At 47.1% G+C, this 20,349-nt stretch overlaps 1 protein-coding gene and 1 non-coding gene across 3 annotated transcripts in view; both read left to right on the top strand.

Annotated features, from left to right (window-relative positions):
- Nucleotides 1–19,921, top strand: part of KCNE1 (potassium voltage-gated channel subfamily E regulatory subunit 1) — a 56,124-nt gene extending 36,203 nt beyond the window's left edge. The window contains exons 1-3 of one of the 2 annotated variants that reach the window (XM_007967219.3): nucleotides 6,860–7,000; nucleotides 7,790–7,872; nucleotides 16,920–19,921. In XM_007967219.3, the coding sequence (XP_007965410.1) occupies nucleotides 16,961–17,359 (399 nt within the window). In that variant the 5' untranslated portion in view covers nucleotides 6,860–7,000; nucleotides 7,790–7,872; nucleotides 16,920–16,960 and the 3' untranslated portion in view covers nucleotides 17,360–19,921. Of the gene's footprint in view, nucleotides 1–6,859; nucleotides 7,001–7,789; nucleotides 7,873–16,919 lie in introns of those variants that run through there. The other variant, XM_073010370.1, reaches the window with a different exon arrangement.
- On the top strand, nucleotides 10,353–10,480 carry LOC119619520 (small nucleolar RNA SNORA11). The gene has a single exon (XR_005235987.1). It is a non-coding gene; the product is annotated as a small nucleolar RNA SNORA11 (small nucleolar RNA).
- Nucleotides 19,922–20,349: the final 428 nt, after the last annotated feature.

Below are 20,349 nucleotides of genomic sequence, written 5' to 3'. Positions count from 1 at the left end.
AGAGGGTCTGACTAGGTTAGGAAATCAGCCTGGAAACGTGTCAGATTCCTAGAAAAAAATTGATTCAGGCTGAGCTTTGGTGGGGGCCTCAGGGATGAAAAAAGAGGAATAGTTCTAAGAGCAATGTGGATCCCAAGGCAGTAGTCAGAGGGGCCACCTTGCTGCTGTTGGAGTCTATACATCTGTCCCAGCAGGCAGAGATCACTTCTGCCGGGAAGTCTTTGGAGATATGGGTGGGGGGTGTGTTGGTGAGAGGAGGGGTGTTAGGCATTTCAGCTCTGCTCTGCATTGTGGGCAATTCTGGACATGCATTTGATTCATGCCCTATACCCTATCCATATAGGGACTCAGTAAATACTGAATTGAACTGACTAGACATCAAAGGCTTATTGAGAAAAAACTTAAGAAAAGGGGTCTAAGTTCAGATTAGATCATTACTTAGAATAAGGATTCAATTTGAAAATCATGGTTGTCATCAAAATACTTTATACTTAAGCATTTTTTTTGAAATTTGCTTTTCTAAAAATTTCATTTGAATATGTTTCCTCTCATCCTTCTTTGAGTCATGCCAGACACCACCTCTGTTATATCCATTTATTCATTTAATGCCCATAGAGGACCATGCCAACCCACATCCATCCAGACTTCCAGGCCTAAGGTTCTGGTTGAAATGACGCAGAAACCATGGCAATGGCTATGGACCGCCCTGTTTCTAGAAAGTGACCTTCACACACATTCCCACAGAGGCTGCCTGTGCTTGTTTTAAATTCAGGGTTACCAATGTCCTTCCATTTCAGGGACTTCAGTCACAAGAGTGCTTCTATGTTATCAGGAATTGGAGGTACACCAAAATAATATCAAATATGCAAGGAACTAAATAGATGCTAATCTCATTCCTGCATCTCCTGGTTCTCTGACTGGGTAAAACACTCAGCATATTGTTACCTTTGCAATTTAAAAATCCACAGCATTTAAAAGGATTATACCTATGTCTGCGTAAACTAGGTTGATTGAGGTTTAAAAAAAACATAAAGGCAATGTTTATCTTTAAATGTCAAACATTGTGCGAGAAGATTTAGTGTTTTCTCCTACCCATGAATAACATTCCAGACTGTAATTAATTTATCCATGTTCCTATCAGCACAGCATTATTCTGGGACAAAAAGCAGGTGGGGAGTGACAGAGGGGGTGGGAACAGTGTTATTTCTTTCGGTAAAGCTTTCTTAATTGGATTTGTGCTCTTTTCATAACCATGTGAAGGTTGTGGTTATTTGTCAACTGCAAGGGCAGTTGTAATGCCCGAACCTGTGGATCTATAGCCAACTGCATCTCATCTTCCCTGGGTGACTTGAGGGTGCTGTGAATTAGTGCCAATGACCCCAAGACCTGGGCAGAAGCAGCCTAAATGACCACATTAATGGACGGTCTTACTACCCACCAGTCAGGCAGCACTCAGTGGCATTTTTTGGGCACAGTGCACAGTAGAGACCCATGAAATTGATGCTATGCAGTTGAGTTTGTCTAATGGAAAAAACAGTCCTTCCCCTAAATCAGGGGTTCCTAATGTGGCAGCCACCAATTGCCAACATATCAGGGGTCTAGAGAGCTCTTGAATTGTAGAACAAATGTTGCACATGTGTGCATTGGGATGGGCGGGGGCAGGATAGTGGAGGAGAGCCATAGTTTTTTCTCAAATTCCCAAGAAGAATCTGAAAAAATTAATAACCAATGCTCTAAAATGATAAACAGAACATACATAGCTGACATAGCCAAAAAGCACTTGTAACACAACTAATTAGCAAGGTCAAAGCAATTCAATGAGGAAAGGAGTTCTCAGGTATGCCAAGGAAAGAAACAGCCAGGTAAGGCGCTTTGCGGAAAGTAGGTCCTGGAACAGAGTGACAAACCCTACACCTACAGAACCAGGCAGGCCGTTCAGCACAGGAGCCTGCTGAGTGTCCTTGTGGAGGAGAATGTGGAGTAGCGGGGCCTGTGGTAAACTCTGGTTTGCGTTTTGTATAGGAAGCTGACAGCGTCAGCATCAGTTTCTGCCAGTTGGCTACTCTGCCAAAAGTGGGCATGATGTTTCTAGATCCCCTGAATTTTGTTGAATATGAGAGCTCTCAATTCTTAAATCTTAAAAGTGAATTCAAAATTAAAGTAAACAAATAGACCCTATGCCTAGAGGCTTAGAGCTGGTCAGGGTGCCCATTCTCAGACCTTTGCTGGGGGCTGAGGTTTGAAAAAGTCCTGGGTCCCATTCGGTGGCAGGCATCAGCCTGTGCTGTGTAAAGCTGGAAACAGAGGCTAGACCCATAAAGAAGGGTCTGGAAGGGGGAAAGGTGAGTCATGTATAACGAATGGAGGCACCTTGGTTGCTGGTCTAGAAGCTCCGCTAGAGGGGCAGAGTAGTGGGGAATGAAGTTGGTGAGCTGGAACATCCTGCAGGGCTCCAAACAGGTTGTGGCTGGTTTCTTTTTGGAACCAGAGCAATCCTCTAGGAAGTCTTAGGAGAATGCCAGGAGGCCGCACGCAGCAGTTGGGAGGGACGCTTCTCACATATAGCACTTATTCCCAGGCAAAGAGAGTCCTGGGAGGAAACTGACACAGGCCACCTATGACCAAGCAAATCAGACAGGGAAATGTTGGTCAAAGAAGGGGGACAGAAGAGACTGGGGAGCAACAAATGGCTCTCATAAGATATGGATGTGGTAAGCCACCGTGTGGGATGGGGACTGACCTGTGGACAGCGCTGGGTGAGGGGGTTGACACACCAGGTGGCTGGGTGGGGTCTCTTTCGTCATTCTGTTCCCTATCACCTGTCACTGGGGGGGCAGGATGGGGACTTCAGGGCCCTTGCTCCCCTTAGACTTTCTCATGGGGGGGGAAATATTTTGCTTTTAACATAACAGCACTCAGTTTATGCTCTGCTGCTGCTAAAGATTGTTTGCCTTTAGGGGTGTGTCTTGCTGAAGATCCAGAAGCCCCAGGGAAATGAGAGTTGTCCCTGAGGATAGTAGAAACCATAGGGTAAAGGACTGAAAAAACAACAAAGGGCAAGGCACAATGGCTCATGCCCATAACCCCAACACTTTGGGAGGCCAAGGCAGGAGGATCACTGGAGGCCAGAAGTTCGAGACCAGCCTGAGACTCCTGTCTCTACAAAAAGTTTTTTTTATTAGCCAAGGCATGGTGATGCACAACTGTAGTTCCAGCTACTCAGGAGGCTGAACTGGGAGAATGTCTTGAGCCAGGAGTTCGAGGTTGCAATGAGCAATGAACGCACCACTGCACTCCAGCCTGGGCAGCGAGTTAGACCTTGTCTAAGGAAAAAGAAAAAGGCAACAAAAGAGGGGCCAAAGGGCAAGGAATGTCCCCCGGCTAAGACAGGGGCATCTGGACACCAACTGAAGGGCAGCCAGAGAGAAGAGTAAAGAACCGTGCACATGACCCTGCATACTAGATGGGTTGCACTGCAGATCTGTCCTTTCTGGTAACAGGCTGAGCCTTTCTTCCTCGATTATCCCATGAGCAGAGTTAGGAACAAAAGCAGGATATTCAGCTTTCAAGTTAAGACTTGAGGTTTTCCTAAGAAAGGATGAGAAGTGGCTGGAGCTTTGGCTTTGATGTCATATGCACTCAGGTGGGAGCTCATGGAAAATGAAGATAAACCCACTGAGAGAGGCAGGAAGCCATGCTCCTCTAGCAAAGGGACCAAGAGAAAAAGAGGAAGGAAGAAAGAGAAATAGAGACAGAAGTGACCCAAGGACTATGTAGGCTATGGTTCTGTTATCATTATTTCAAGATCAATCATACCTATAAAATGGAGAGAGGCGAAAATGAAAGAGTGAAGGGAGAAGGAAGAAGAAAAAAGGGAAAAAAGGAGGAAACCATTTCAAGTTCATCAAGGATTACAAAATACACTCTTTCTCATCTGTAATCATGTCTTATCGTTTCAAAAAGAAAATAATAACCACAGCATGATCATAATAAAATAATTCATCACATGTGGGATAGAGAGGAAGAGGAGACATAAGAACAGCATCACTTACATAAGCCTTTAGTTTCTGGCAGTGCTTCCATTCATACTGTCTTCACCATAACCAGGTGACAGGTGGGCAGGCATTGCTCCACACTCTGATGGAAATAATGCTCCCTCCAGCTGATCTGGGCTGCTCCACACATGTTTACCTGGTCTATACATTGTTACTAAGAGGGTTACACATCAATGCTTTGTGGGACAAGCCTTTTGCTTCAATCCATTATCCATTTGGAGAGGTAGGCAGGAGGATACTGTATATGTACAGCATGACCTTGAGGTGAAAAATCCAGGGAATTTTCACATAAAGTTTATGTAATTTTTCTTAAATATTAAAGTACATAGAGTTTGATATGGTTTGGCTGTGTCCTCACCCAAATCTCATCTTGAATTGTAATCCAAATTGTAATCCCCACGTGTTGCAGGAGGGACTTCGTGGGAAGTGATTGGATCATGGAGGCGGTTCTTCCATGCCATTCTCATGATAGTGAGTGAGTTCTCACGAGATCTGATGGTTTTATAAGGGACTTTTCCTTCCACTTTGCTCTGCACTTCTCTCTCCTGCTGCCATGTAAAGAAGGACATGTTTGCTTTGCTTTCGGCCATGATTGTAAGCTCCTGAGGCCTCCTCAGCCATGCTGAACTGTGAATCAATTAAACCTTTTTTCTTTATAAACTACCCAGTTTCAGGCAGTTCTTTGTGACAGTGCGAGAACAGACTAATACAGAGTTGTTGCAAAACAAAAAAGGAAGGAAAACATGAAGTAGCATAAATAAGATAATAAATCCCCGATAGGCCTACCACTAATAGACAATGTTAACATGGTGGCGTGCTTCCTTATAGACTTTTGAAATATTGCCTGGCATCTCATATTTACAATTTAGGGCCTTGGGTTTTGTGGGGGGTTTTGTTTTGTTTTCTGTTTTTGTATTTTTCACTTAGCATGATAATATAAAGATCTTCCCCGTTGGTTTTTTGTTTGTTTTGAGTCAGAGTTTCACTCTTGTCACCCAGGCTGGAGTGCAATGGCATGACCTTGGCTCACTGCAACCTCTGCCTCCTGGGTTCAAGTGATTCTCTTGCCTCAGCCTCCCAAGTACCTGGGATTACAGGTGCCCACCATCACGCCCAACTAAATTTTTGTGTTTTTAGTAGAGACAGGTTTCATCATGTTGGCCAGGCTGGTCTTGAACTACTAACCTCAGGTGACCTACCCGCCTTGGCCTCCCAAAGTGCTGGGATTACAGGTGTGAGCCACCATGCCCAGCCCCATGTTGTTATAAATTATTTGTAAACATTATTTTAAGGACTCCATATACTATTCTACTATGTAGAATAATATCATATGTACTATAATTACCTTTTTTTCTATTTTTACATGTTTAGATTCTAGTTATTGTAAGTAAAAATACAAAGAACTTTTACATGCATAAGAATTTTTTTACAGCTCTGATCCTTAGAATAAATAGATTTCAGTCTGGATTTCAGTTTGGATTTTGCCTGTAATCCCAGCACTTTGGGAGGCCTAGGTGAGTGGATCATCTGAAGTCAGGAGTTCGAGACCAGCCTGGCCAATATGGCAAAACTCTATCTTTACTAAAAATAACAAAAATTAGCGGGGCATGGTAGCGGGCGCCTGTAATCCCAGCAACTCGGGAGGCTGAGGCAGGAGAATCGCTTGAATCTGGGAGGCGGAGATTGCAGTGAGCCGAGATTGCGCCATTGCACTCCAGCTGGGGCGACAGGGCGAGACTCCGTCTCAAAAAAAAAAGAATAAATAGATTTCACACAGTGCAATTTCATGTCATAGGCTATGAATATTTCAGGACTTGACAACGTGGCTGTGTGGGTTCATTTTGCACCCACACTGCAGGGCAATGCTGGTTCTGCCTGGTGCACAGGATACATCGGTACACCCCTCAGAGAGCCTCCAATCACCCTCGTCCCCATGAGAACACCGAGGTCGAAGCCCAGGGAGAAGTGATCTGCCAAGGAAGACCATGGAGGCAGTGACGCTAGAGAATATCTTCTAGCCCTAGGTCAGGAACCTGCCTCTGCGACCCACCTGCAGAGTAGGAACCTGGAGCCTGGACGCCATTCCCCAGAAGGTTCATGGGATTGTCTCTTGGGGACTGCCCCTTCTCACTCTTGTCTGCCAAACCCGTGAGCTACAGCTATGAAATTTGCTGGGAAGTCACCTGGATCATTGCACGGTTTGCTCCCTGGAAAAGGACAGCACAGACTGAAAAGCCCCAAGGACGTTAGGGTGTGCGCGCCAAGGCTCGGGTGCCTCCAGCTACTGCCTGCCACTCCGGTCTCCCTCCTGTCTAGTCCACAGCTGCACCCCCAGCTCAGGGCTGCACACTCAGTAAGTAGGTGCTTCATAAATGTTTGCCGAATAGATGTGTGGCCACAGCTGAGGTGCGGGACGAGGCTGAAAAGAGTGAGGGGCAGAGGTTGAGCCGTCTTTGGAGTGATTATGTTCAGAGATATTTGAAGGCTGTCACGACCGAGGGTGGGGCGTCTCCCAGACGGCCTTTCCCCTGGCTGCAGTAGCTTCCTCCCTGGCAACCTCAAACTCCCGCAGGAAGGTAAGTAGATCTGTCGGTGGGTCGGCTTTCTCGATCCTAATGCAGACCTTCTGCCGGCCTTGAGCCTCTCCGACAGGATCCAAAGCGCTTCCTCACACGCGGAGGCGCTGATCTGGGGTGCAGTGTGCGGAGGACCCGGCTGGGCCGGGGCTGGTGTGGGGTGGTCCCGGGGGACCCTGGGCTGGGCCATGAGTGTAGGCGGAGTGGGGCGGGACGCCTGGCGGCTCTGGGAGGCCCCGCCTGCCCCCGCTCCTCGCGCAGCGCTCAGGCCCTTAGAAGGTGCCGCCCCGGGGCTGGGCTGTCGGTGGCCTCAGCGCTCGGCAGGCGCACACTCAGCTCCACACCCGGCTCTCCGCATCTCAGACCCGGGTAAGTCAGGGGCTCCCACCTCTGCGGCCCTCTCCCGGGGCGCAAGTGGCCTAGTCGGGCGACCCCGGGGGGCCCCTGGAACCTGCACCTCCGGACGCGCGCGGGCGCGCTCCAGGCTGGAAGCGCCGAGACCCCCAGAGTGGGAGACGGGGTAGGATGATCAGCCTCTTCCCTCCTTTCCTTCCGTTCTCATTTACTTACACAACCAACGCATAGGAAAGCATCTCACCAACATAGACTAACGAAAACATTCCTCCATTATTAAGTTATGGACATTCTTGTATAATATTTGGAAAACACTGACATGCAACTTTCAAAAGAAAAGAAAGTCAAAACCACTCACGGGGCCTGAGTCCCCATTGTTTTTCAAAGACCTTCAGCTTTTTTGGGGGACCAGCTCTTGGGCCTTGACATCTCCCTGTGGAAAGGGCATGGGACGCGGAGAACATTACTGATATCTGATCTTGATTGTGGTAATGGGAAAAGTGGGAAACTTTAGAAGAAAGTTGACTAAGTAGCAGAGACGTGCGCATGTGCCCAAATCTATTGCATAATACTTTGCCCCCTGGATTTGTCACATTGCTCTATGTGAATTGACCGTTCATTTGAGTCCACATTTAGATTAAGAAGGAGGTTCCAACTCCATTAAAGAAGGATCTTGTCAATAACCATAGCTATAATTTATGGTCCAGGTGGTGGGGACTTTGCTGAGTTCACAAAGTTGCTTAAATTCAGCCGTGACTCATATTTACAATGACCCGGCAAAACCCCTCTGCTTTCTCTGGCCAGTTTCACCCAATCATCAGGTGAGCGGAGGATCCATTGGAGGACGGCATTATCTGTATCCAGAGGAAATAGTCAAGGATATTCAGGTAGGACTTGCTTTTGACAGGTTATTGGAAAATGAATTGTTTTGAAGTAAAGCTCACTTAGAAGGCATCAGAGGGCCTCATTGCTGTCGTCTTAAATCTCTGAGGGTGAGACAGCTCCTGTGTGGTTTCGGTCTTTCTGGTACTTGAAAGGAACACTTATTATTCATGCGTTCACGCACGCCTGCCTGCATTCGCTGAATGTTTATTGCGCTCCTACCACATGCCAGACTCTGTTCTAGCTGCTTGGGATGCAGTGAAGAACAACCCACGCAAAGATCCCTGCCCGCAATAGCTTGCATTTTGGTGGGAAAGACAAACGTTGAACAATCAACATCCTAATTAAGAAAACTTCATTTTATTGGAAGGTGATAAGGACTATGGAAAAGGAGGTGGGAAAAAAGGTTGAGTTACTGGGAGTGTGGTAAGGAGGGAAGAAAATTGTGCTCTACTATTAACGATCACTGACTGCCCAAATTTTTTTAGAAATAAGGTGGGTTGCAGAGATATATATATATATATATATATATATATATATATATATATATATGAATACTGTAAATCTTAATATACAAAATGAATAACAAAAATACATTAATAATATAAATATAAATAATATAAAATTTAATATATAAAAACATACTATATTGCAAGAGGTTTTGCTTTGATTACTCAATGATCTATTTCCAGAGCATAGTATACTTTATCAGTTCTTCACACACTTTCCCATTGTAGTGGTATTGAATCTAATACTTTGCATTCCCACTTAACTCAGGAAAACCTTACTGAAATATTCTGGGTGCTGGAGTGGGAACAAAGGTGAGCAAGATGGTCTCTGTCCTTTGGGACCTCCTGGGAGAAAATGCCCAGACAAGTCTACAAATGATTAGAAGTTAGAATATGACCGGCACTGTAAGAGAGATATACACAAGGGGTCAAAGAAGGGGAGGGGATTCTGGATCAGAGTCAGATACAGTGTGGATATGAGCTGGCATTTGAAGGACCAGTAGAATTTTAAGAAGGGAATGTGATGAGAATGCCTCACCTACAGAGAGAACAGCAAACATAAAACAAGAGGCCGGGCACAGTGACTTACACCTGTAATCCTAGCACTTTGGGAGGCCAAGGTGGGCAGATCACTTCAGCACAGTCATGTTGAGCCTGGGCAACATGGCGAAACCCTGTCTCTACTAAATACACAAAAAGTAGCCAGGCGTGGTGCCATGCACCTGTAAACCCAAACTACTCCGGAGGCTGAGGCATGAGAATCACTTAAACCCAGGAGGCGGAGGAGGTTGTAGTAAGTCAAGATCGTGCCACTGCACTCCAACCTGAGCAATAGAGCGAGACTTGGTCTCTAAAATAAAATAAAATAAAATAAAATAAAATAAAATAAAATAAAATAAAATAAAATAAAGCAAGAGCTAGGAAGGCCAGGGGCTGATTCCATGCTGCGCAAAGACCTCGGATATATACTCAAGGTAGATTCCATCATTCCTACTGTTCAGGTGAGGAAACTGAGGCTCCCCGGATTTATGTCATTTGCTGAAGACGAGAGTCCTTCCTTCCCTCCTAATGTGTGACTTCAGCTGTCATTCATCCCCAAACGCCTGCCTATGTTTTCATATTGAGTTTGATGGAGTCTCCTCACCAGCTTGCTGGCCCGACTCCTTGAGTATTCAGTGTTTATATTTCCATTCTTCACACCCCAGACTCTCTCTCTGTCACCCATAGAGAGGTCTAGGAAGCTCCTCGTGAAAGCACCAGACTCAAGCCACACCCCACGTCCCACTGGGAGGTGGCAGGAAACACTTTTCTGATCAGAGAGGACAGTCTGATTCCGGGCCTCTGGACGGTTTTATCCTGATTCCTTGAGAGACCCTGGCCACCTTAGTGCCCACTGACGCTGGGGAGAGGGGAAGGATAGAAGACCAGACAAAGCCGGCCAAGTGCCTGGAAGCATCTGGTGGCCCTGGGTGGCTTCTTTTCTGCTAGGAGGGAGATATGTTTCCAGAATTTGGACATAGTGCTGTGATGAAGATGAAAACAATAGACAGTTGGTTCCAAGGACAATTGACTCAGAATTCTTGGCTCAATAAGATCATATTCACCAAAATGAGGCTCATCCATCATTGCTTTTACCCTGATTCTGCTTCTTAAAACAAATGAGACCAAATGATGATGTTAAGACTGGATGCTCTTTTGAAGAAATGCTTAAGGAGTCCTGTCAAGCGTGATAAAAATACCCACAGTCAACCTAGGGAAGTAAGTTAAGGAGCCCTGTAGTTTATCTAGGATTGACCTGGGACCCAGATTCCTGAGCTCTGACTCCGACCTTCCTGTCTCCCCTATTCACCCCTAGAATCTATTCCTTTTAGAAGAAAGCTTGGAGTCAGCCACAAGAACCTTACCCAGTCACTAAATGCTTAAGAAAGAATGACCCGGAACTGGGAGAATTTGCTAACAATAATAAAAGAATGAGAGGGGTGCACTCAGGGCAGGGGGCTTGAAGAACGGCTCCTCTGTTTACAACACACTCAACAGGGGTCTGAGGTCACAGTGATGAGAGGCCCAAACTTGTGGCCTCCCCATGAACAAATGCCCTACTTATGTCCCCTGCAGGATCAATGGGACAGGGCTCAATATTGGGAGGAAGGCTGCAGTATTTACTGGGGAAGCCTGCTGTCTACAGCCTGCCCACTTTATGCACTGGCAGGCCACAATTGGTCTTAGAAATAAAGGCTTTGGAAAATTAAAAAAAGAAAGAAAGAATGAGAGTTTCCCATGGTGGAAAAGCTTCTGCTCTGAAAGCTTCCAGGCTGTTATCAGTGCTGATAGGCGACACAGCCAGAGCACGTGGGAGAAGTCAGAAGAGGTGGTATGTGCCCGGAGGAGGCGCCACCCACTGCCCTCTTCTCCCCTGGGTTCAGCTGGGGGCCTTATGGAACTTCAGGGTGCTGGAGGCCCCATTGGTCTCCATTTGCAGGTGTCTCGCTCAGCGCAGCTGCCCAGAGCCCTGTGTCCTGAGTGATTTCCAGTAGACCAGCCGCTCTGGGTCTAAGCTTTTAAGAGAAAAAAAAAACAAAAAACAAAAAAGCACTACCCTTGATTAGGGGCAGCATTCATATCTCACATCGAGGTAGCAGCCGAAATGACTAGGAAACCACCCCACTTTCTGGGCCCAATGAGAACACCGTTTGAGAATATTCAGCACAGGCCGAGCATCAGATGGATTTTGAACATCTCTGGCTCCTACCATTTCTGCCTCCCCCATTCCTTTACTGACTGTGCAAGCTACAAAAAGCTGAGGGGACAGGAACAGGGATGACTTCTGATGGCATGTTCAGGTGAGAAGCCAACCCCCATTTGGTTGGATCCAATGCTGCCTGACGAAAGTGGCCTATTCCTCAGCTATTTTGAGCCTGCTTCCTCTGTACAAGGTCCTGGGAATTGCTCTTTTCTATACTAATAAAATGTGAGTCAATAGCTAAGAGATGACATTTTAGACGATTTTTGGTTGGTTGTTTTTGTTTGTATTTATTTTTTTAAGTTCCAGGGTACAAGTGCAGGATGTGCAGGTTTGTTACAGACATAAACATGTGCCACGATGGTTTGTGGCACCTGTCAACCCATCACCTGGGTATCTAGCCCAGCGTACATTAGTTCTTTTCCCTATTGCTCTTCCCCACCCACCTTCCCGCGACAAGCCCCAGTGAGTGTTGTTCCCCTCCCTCTGTCCATGTGTTCTCATTGTTCAGCTCCCACTTAATTTAAGTGAGAATATGCGGTGTTTGGTTTTCTGCTCCTGCGTTAATTTGCTGAGGATATGTATTTCTGATAGGAGAGATTACTTTTGGCAAGCCATCTCATCTCTAAGGAGCCCTGTTTTCTGAAAATTAAGATTGTTGAATCAGTTGCTCTCCCACTCTATTTGAGTCCAACCATCTGAAAGTGCAGCCACAGGGCATGTAGGTGTTTCCGCATCATGTATACTAGAACTGAACCTAGAGAATCTGATATAAAATCCCAAATGACATGCAGATCCAGACTCTGTCATTTACACCATGCCGACTATTAAGAAGACATTGCCAAGCTCATTTTGAGACTCATTACACAAAAATACCATGGCGACCCAGCCTGCAGGCATTGAGGGTATGGAGGACATTTAGCAAAAGCAATGCAATAAATTACATGTAAAGTTTTAAAAAATTCTTTAAAAATATAGGGTTGTTATTTGAAAGGCAGTTAATTAGCTTGACTTAAGCTCTGACAGGTGAATTATAATTGAAGGCACCAGCGTGCGTGAGAGTGGGGACAGCTGAGGTTACACTGAAGACTGGAGAGTTTCTGCCATTTCTCTTCAGACTGTATCAGAGGCAAACGATGCCAAAAAAAAAGAAAATGTAAAAAACAAACAAGGTTTGAAAAATAGTCAGTGAAATCATATTTTACATTCTTGCAAAATTCTTCCAGGTACCCAGCAGCACAAAAGGCTGATTTGTCAGTTTCCTAGGGTCCCACACCACAGCCCAGTGGTTCTCAATCTTGGCTACAAATTAGGGTCATTTGGGAGGTTTCTAAAAAGTCTCTGAAGCAGGCAGGAACCCAGACCAATGACATTAAAATCTCTGGAGGTGAGATCCAGGAACCATTATTTTCTAAAGGCTCCCCCAGTGATTCCAATAGATCACCAAGCAAGGCCTCCAGACCAGAAGCACTAGCACCACGTAGGCATGTGTTAGGAATGCAGATTCCCAGGCCTGCTCCAGTTCTACTGAATCAGAAACTCTGTAAGTAAAGCCCAGCAATCTGCATTTTTTTTTTTTGAGACGGAGTCTCACTCTGTCACCCAGGCAGGAGTGCAATGGCACAATCTTGGCTCACTGCAACCTCCGCCTCCTGGGTTCAAGTGATTCTCCTGCCTCAGCCTCCCAAGTAGCTGGGACTACAGGTGCCCACCACCGTGCCTGGCTTATTTTTGTATTTTTAGTAGAGATGGGGTTTTACCATGTTGGCCAGGCTGGTCTCAAACTCCTGACATCAAGTGATCCACCTGCTTCGGCCTCCCAAAGTGCTGGGATTACAGGAGCAATCTGCATTTTAACAAGGTCATTCTAAAGCATTCTAAAGAACGAGGCTAAGGATGGTTTGGGCTTGGGAGTTTTTCAAAGCAGATGTTTCCAGTTGTTTCTTTGGCCATAGGAAAGTCTGTCTGGTTCTAAGTAACAAGCCTTCTTGGTGAACTCATTATTATGAATTAATTACAGACATTACTCTGACTTTGCTGTATGGATTTATCAGTTTTAAACCAATTAACATGTGGATCTTCAAATGTTGCCTGCACAATTCTATCCTCACATGGTCATGAAGTGGTAAAGACTCTCTAACAGTAATTGGTGGCAGAATTATTTGCCAGTTGTGATCACTCTGGGTTTTTGGAAATTACAGCTTAGTATCAGGTCCAGGTCTGTCTGTTTTCGGGGGCAGGGTTTTATGCATTCGTAAGTGGTTTCGGGTCATTTAAAAAGAAATGGTTGAGCATTGAGTTCGGATCTGTTACCAAATAATTCCTGCCTACCCCGATGATTAGAATGGGGCTAAATGCTAGTTTTGTACAAGAACAAGTACCTGAGTCCCTTGAGCCCAGGCAGCTTGACTCCTGACAGATCTCTGAACAGACTCAAAAGCCTAGAAACCAGGAAAGGCCACAAACAATCTTTGATTCTCATTCATGTCTGATCTCTCCACAAAGTAGGGAAGAGAGCCGCGATGGTCAGCCACAGGAAAGCCAAGTCTAAGCCCCCAAAGTCCCAAATCCTTGGGCTGCAATTTCTTAACAAGGTAGAAAATGCAATAAAATCCTACCCAGGACCACTGAGTGTGCACCTGCCACGTGCCACGTGCTGTCAGCCACTCTACACACCTGCTCAGTGGTTCAACAGCCTGCATATGTTAGTGGTGTTTCTCGCTACTTTGGAAAGAAAAAAAAAACAAACTTGACTGAGCAATTCTAAGGAACCTATCCAGGATCATGTGGCCGGGAAGTAGCAAAGCTAGAATCCAAACCTGGGGTAGCAATGGAATCCCCAAATCTGAGCTCTTTCCGCTCCTCACTCCTGCCTTCTGAGACTGTAGTTCAGGGTAGGAGATGACTGCCCTTCTGGAAAGGGAGTCAGTTAAAGCTTTGGAGCCAGTTCATTGGCATTTGTTCACTGGAGTAAGCAGGTTATAAAGAGTCAAGCCCCACTGGTCAAAAGGTATTAAGTTCTGGTGGCATCTATTTGATAAACACTCAGGGGAGCTCCTGTATTGCTGTGTGCCTGGCACTGGGCTGAATGGGCAGGGCAGGCATGGGATAAGGGGCCTGGAGATCCTGACCATGATGAGGTTAGCAGGGGTCATGGTGTGCACAGTGATGACCCAGCTCCAGGCATCAGAGTAGGCTTCAGGAAGGAGGTGAGAGCTGGGCTGAATTTTAAGCATGAGTAGGCATTGCTGAGAAGTTTCATGGGCCAAGAAGAAGGTGCAGTCTGAGCTGGAGATGCACAATGTGTGTAGGCTCTGGGGCCAGCAGGGACCATGGAGCATAGGGTCTGGGCTCAGTGGCAATAGTGGAATTGGAGAGGGATGCAGAGACTCTCAAATTTAGGGCCTGTATCCAGGCAGAAGACCAGGAGTTTCACCTTGAAGGCGGGGAGGAGCCAAGGAAGGCCTTAAAGATGGGAAGTGCTGTGATGAGATTGCAGTCATCAGTGAGAGGGATGCAGGTTTAGGGGTGACTGGTGTTGCCACTCAACTCACTGAGGAAGGGGCCAGTCTCTGACAGGACAGGGTGGGGTGTTAACTTTAAGGAGCCTGGGGATGGCCAAAGGGAACCGTCTCCTTAACAAGTCTTTGGACACATGGCTCTGGAGCTTAAAGAGAGCCCTGGATCATGGCCATGCAGGTGAGCCTGGAGCAGGTGCAGTCACCCTGGGACAGAGGAGAGTGGGAAGAGAAGAGAGCAGGTAACAGAACTCTGAGACACAGCCACAGTTCAGAGACGGGCAGAGGAAGAGGCGCCTGGGAAAGGTACCAGATATCTTCACCTGGTGCTGGGTTCAGGGTATGTTTTACAATTAAACCAATTCAATGAAGAAATGGCTCTGGGTCTAAGCTGGAGAGGAGCCAGGTTTCTGAGGTTATTTGTCCTACACAAGATGATGTGCGATGCCGCAGTCCCCATCCTGGTGGGGAAAGACAGAACCATCCCGGCAAGTGTTGGAATTTGTCTTTCCATAGTGATTCTGGCCATAAACTGTCTTCCCAAACACATCCTTCACCTGTAGTCACAACAGTATCCCCGAGGCCATGTTCTACTCCAGGCCATGTTCTATTTTAAGCTCCTAAGAAGTGAGTGGGGGACAGGCAGGGTGGCTCATGTCTCTAATCCCAGCAATTTGGGAGGCTGAGGTTGGCAGATCCCATAAGTCCAGGAGTTCGAGACCAGCCTTGGCAACATAGGGCAGCCTCACCTCTGCAAAAAATACAAAAATTAGCCAGCCATGGTGGTGCATACCTATAGTCCCATCTACTCTGGAGGGCAAGGTAGGAGGATCACCTGAGCCCGGGAGGTTGAGGCTGCAGTGAGCCGAGATCGTGCCACTGCACTCCAGCCTGGGTGACAGAGTGAGACCCTGTCTCAACAAAACAGAAAAAGAAAGAACTGAGTGGGAGCACTTCCGTGTGATAAGCTCCCAGCGGCCCCCTCCAGCTCGAGTTTGGAGTGTGACATCAACAACTTGGCCTCTGGGCTTTTGCTGCCTGGCAGGAACTGGAGGTAGAAGCCGGCATTTGCTCAAACCTAAACAAACAAACAAACAAACAAACAAATAACTGACCTGTTTTTTAGCTTACCAATGATCTCAAGGTCACCTAGATGGGGTTTCCACAGCAAACCAAACCCCTGACAGAATCTCACAGCTACTTGGAGACAATTTTTCCAATTCCCAGGCCCACTCTGAGTATACAAGGACAGTGATATCAAGATTAAATGATAGGGAAAATGTCATTTTCTGCATAGCCAGCGAGTGGTGAATGGAAATAAAAGGCAATCCATGTACCATTGCTCAATCAAGAGAGGGCATCGTGTAGACCCAAGACGGCACACACCATGGACTAGAGAGCACGTCAGCTCACCCCTCTCACCTGAGGTTTTAAGATTGTGTACGTGTGTGTGCGTATGTGTGGGCAGGGAGGGAAAAACATAGCACAAGTTGCAACACTGGCCTCTTCGAGGGGGTCTCTCTGTGAAATCTCCCTAGACATTCCGAAGTCCACCATGTGACAGCATGGATTTTTCATTCAGATGAATGTAACTGTTCGTAGAGAGATGCTCCATGGTGAAACAGAACACTTATTGCATGTTATCTCCAAGGGCGCCCTGGCAGCGCCCCAGTCTGACTGGTCATGCATAAGCCCTCATGAACTAGTTGTATGAGATGCGTGATTTTTTTTTAGGTGCATAGAAGGGCAAGGATGGGGATGTTTGTCTCCCCCTTGTTTATGGAGTTAGCAGCCACAGCAGTGTCCATCTCTAGGGGAGAAGGCAGAGAAAAGAAGTGGGTGTTCACAATGGGTTGTATACAACCATTGGAAGTAAAGGAATGCACACACCCAGTACCACAAGTGAGCCACAAAAACACAGTCGTGAGGAAAAGGAAGGAGACTGAGTTAGTTGGATGACCAGATACCATTTAGGTAAGCCAAAATGCACATGTGACCCCGTGCGCCACAATATGCAGCAATGCATGTTAAAGAAGCTCCTTTTGATGGTCACCTATAGGGGTGGAGATTGGGGGTGGTAGATGGAAATAGAAGGGAATCAATGTATCCATTCATCAATTAAGAGAAGGCATTGCACAGACCCAAGATGGCACACACCATGGGCTGGGGAGCGTATCAGCTCACCCCTCTCACCTGAGATTTTAAAATTGTGTACCTGTGTGTGCGTAAGTGTGGGTTTTGGCCAATACGTACTTTTTGATTTGGGGTTGCATTTTTCCTTTAAGAGGTGTGCCTGGGAAGTTGGAGCTCCAGCAGCGGAACCTTAATGCCCAGGATGATCTTGTCTAACACCACAGTGGTGACGCCCTTTCTGACCAAGCTGTGGCAGGAGACAGTTCAGCAGGGCAGCAACATGTCAGGCCTGGCCCGCAGGTCCCCCCGCAGAGATGACGGCAAGCTGGAGGCCCTCTATGTCCTCATGGTGCTGGGGTTTTTCGGCTTCTTCACCCTGGGTATCATGCTGAGCTACATCCGCTCCAAGAAGCTGGAACACTCTAATGACCCATTCAACGTCTACATCGAGTCTGATGCCTGGCAAAAGAAGGACAAGGCCTACGTCCAGTCCCGGGTCCTGGAGAGCTATAGAGCATGCTATGTCGTTGAAAACCATCTGGCTGTAGAACAACCCAATACACAACTTCCTGAGACAAAGCCTTCCCCATGAACCCCATCACTGGCTCAAACTGGACACATCCTGCCTGGCAACCTGATTTTCTAATCACATTCCTCTCATACTCTTTATTGTGACAGATACCACTGGATTTCTCTTTGGTTATTGTAAGGCGTGAGGGGTGGGTTAATGACACAGTTTCACTGTTTCTCTAAAATCACATTCTTCTGTGATAGACTGTCAGTGGTTCCCCCATATCTGTCCCTGCCTTGCTAAATTTAGCAGAATCCCTGAGGACATGGCCTCTGAGAATAGCAGCTGCATTTCCCAGACTCCCTTGCAGCTAGCAAGGTTGTGTGACTAAGCCCTGGCCAGTAGGCATGGAAGTGAAGACTTCAATGTCCAAGTAATCCTTGGAAAGAAAAGAACGTACTCTTCACTTCCCTTGTCCTGCTTCCCAGTGGCTGGATGTGGAGGAGGTGGAGAGCAGCTCTGAGTCTAGGAACAAATGGGGCACTCAAAGAGCCACACACATCTGGGCCTGGGCGATGTGGATCCTCCTTACCACCCACCAGGCCAGATGTACAGGAGAGAGAAATGCACTCCACTCTTCCTTAAGCCACTGTTATTCTGATCTCTGTTAAGGTCGCAGAATCAGTGCCCTTACTGATACACCTGCCTTATAGGACTGAACCTAAAGGGATGACATTCTCATACTTGTCACAAGCACACATGGATTCTACCCTTGTCACTTCTGTGCTCACTCCTGTGGCTCTATCTTCCCCCTGCCCATCTGCCTCCCACTCCTCCCTTGCACCCACCCTGCACACATCTCCCCAAAAACACACAGACACATACACTCATATACATAGATACACACACACACACACACACCCCTCAATCTAGAAAGAACTTGCTTCCTACAGGCCTGAGATGGAGGAGAAAAAAATGCCCCCTTCAGAAAGCATACCAAGGGGAAGGTGCTCGGTCACTGTGGGAATGGGGAGAGGTGTTCCCACTCCCCAAGAGCCAGGGGAAGGAGCGGCTGTGGGCAGAGAGGAATACACGACGCTGGGGTGGTAGGCCCTTTTGAGGTGATGGGCTGGTTTTGTGAGTTGAATTGTACCCCCAAAAAGACAGGTACCTTCGATGTGACCTAATTGGGAAATAGGGTCTTTGCGGATGATCTAGTTGAGGTGAGGTCATTGGGGTGGGCCCTCATCCGACATGACTGGAGTCCTTATCGGAAGAGGGAAATTCGGACGTAGACACATAGGGAGGACACCATGCCGTGACAGAGGCAGAGGGTGCGGTGACACAGCCGCAAACCAAGGAAGGCCAAGGATGGATGCACATTCCCATCCCAAGAAGCTGGGAAGAAGCCACGAAGGCTCCTCCCCCACAGGTTTCAGAGGAGGCACAGCCCTGCTTGAATTCAGACTTCTGGCCTCCAAAACTGTGAGTCAGTGAGTATCTGTTGTTGAAGCCACCCAGCTTGGGATACTCTGGCAGCCTACTGCCATACAGTATTGGAATACTATAGTGAGCTCATGCAGCACCTCTCACCCACCCAGAGACGGAGCTGCTCTGCTTTCCAGCGGGGCACCTGGAGGGGCCGCCCCAGCAGATAGAGAGGGACTCCGTTCTGCCACCTGCCTTGAGAGGGTCTCCAGCTGCCATCTGTAGCATCGGAGTCCTCTGCAATGCGACATCCTAAAAGCTCAGCTGCCTGGGCATTCCTGAAGAGTATGGAATATTTAAATGAAACATTTTTTTTTAAATCTGCACATAAGATAAAAGCAGCACATGTGCATCTTTGGCCATCCTCAAATGGACAGACTTGGTCTTGTGAGGTTCCAGTCCTTGTTTCACATAATGAACACTGGCATGGCCCAGCCCCTGAGTTACCACAGTCTTTGAGATGAGTGGTTCTTTGGGTCTGAAAGTCCAGAGAGAGCTGTGATCTTTGCCTCACCCGAATAATGCATATGGACACTACATCTTGCCTACTGTGTCCAGGGTTCATGACCAGTGGCAGCCGGACTATGCCTGCTGTGTCTCACGGCCCCTGTGTGAGCCAGACCCTTCTTAGGCAGTTGTATATTTCCGGACTGAGGCAGGGCAGGTTTGCAGAGAGAGACCCAGAGTGCACGTGACCTGCAGCGTGATCCCTGGCGTGCACTGACTCGGATATTCCAGGCACACAGACTGGCTTTTTATCACCACTTCATTTTCCCCACTAAGATTCCTGTGCCTTTTAAGGCAGAGGGAGATCCCTGTGGCTTTAGTCTTCCCAGGTCTTAAAGGGCCCTTGTCTTCACTCACAAACCTCTTATCTCTTCCTCCCTCCCCTTCCACTTCATTTTAAAGGGGGAGAGGGAAAAGTAACCGGGAGACAAATTGAACCACATATTTTCAGACACTTGTTACCATATTTTAAAATTCAGCTTCACATACACAGAGTCTTTGCTATGCACCGTGTACTGTTCTAAGCTCTTTAAAAATAGAATCTCAATTATTATTTTGCAAGCAATACTCTATGCATTCATTAGGTAGGACAACAATGCTTTCTGCAGTATTGAGATTTCGTTAAAAAATTAAAGCCGTTTACTATGATCTGTGATGTGTGTTCTTAATATCACTATGATACTTCTGGAAGACGGTTATCAGTCTTGCAATGCTTTGATAAGGCAGCCCCATGGACTTGGGAATAAGGAAAGTAAGATTGCATATGGATAATTAAACTCTGCCATCAACACACAGCATGTCATAACGGAGAGATGTGGGTCCCTCTGATGCCTGCAGTTAGAAAGCAAGTGAAGCCCTAGGGGGAGACAATGGCGAACTATAGCACCCTCCTGCCTTGTAAAGGGGAGGCTGCTGCCAACTCCTGGCATTTGCAGCCAGCAGTGAATGTGGGCACAATCCAGATGGAGCAGGGAATGTGGGCACCATCCGGACAGAGCAGGGAATGTGGGCACCATCCGGACAGAGCAGGGAATGTGGGCATCGTCCAGACAGAGCAGGGAATGTGGGCACCGTCT

This window comes from Chlorocebus sabaeus, chromosome 2 (assembly GCF_047675955.1).
Source record: "Chlorocebus sabaeus isolate Y175 chromosome 2, mChlSab1.0.hap1, whole genome shotgun sequence".
Taxonomy (NCBI): Eukaryota; Metazoa; Chordata; class Mammalia; order Primates; family Cercopithecidae; genus Chlorocebus; species Chlorocebus sabaeus.
The sequence above is the reverse complement of the archived record's forward strand: the minus strand, read 5'-3'. Positions and strand labels throughout refer to the sequence as shown.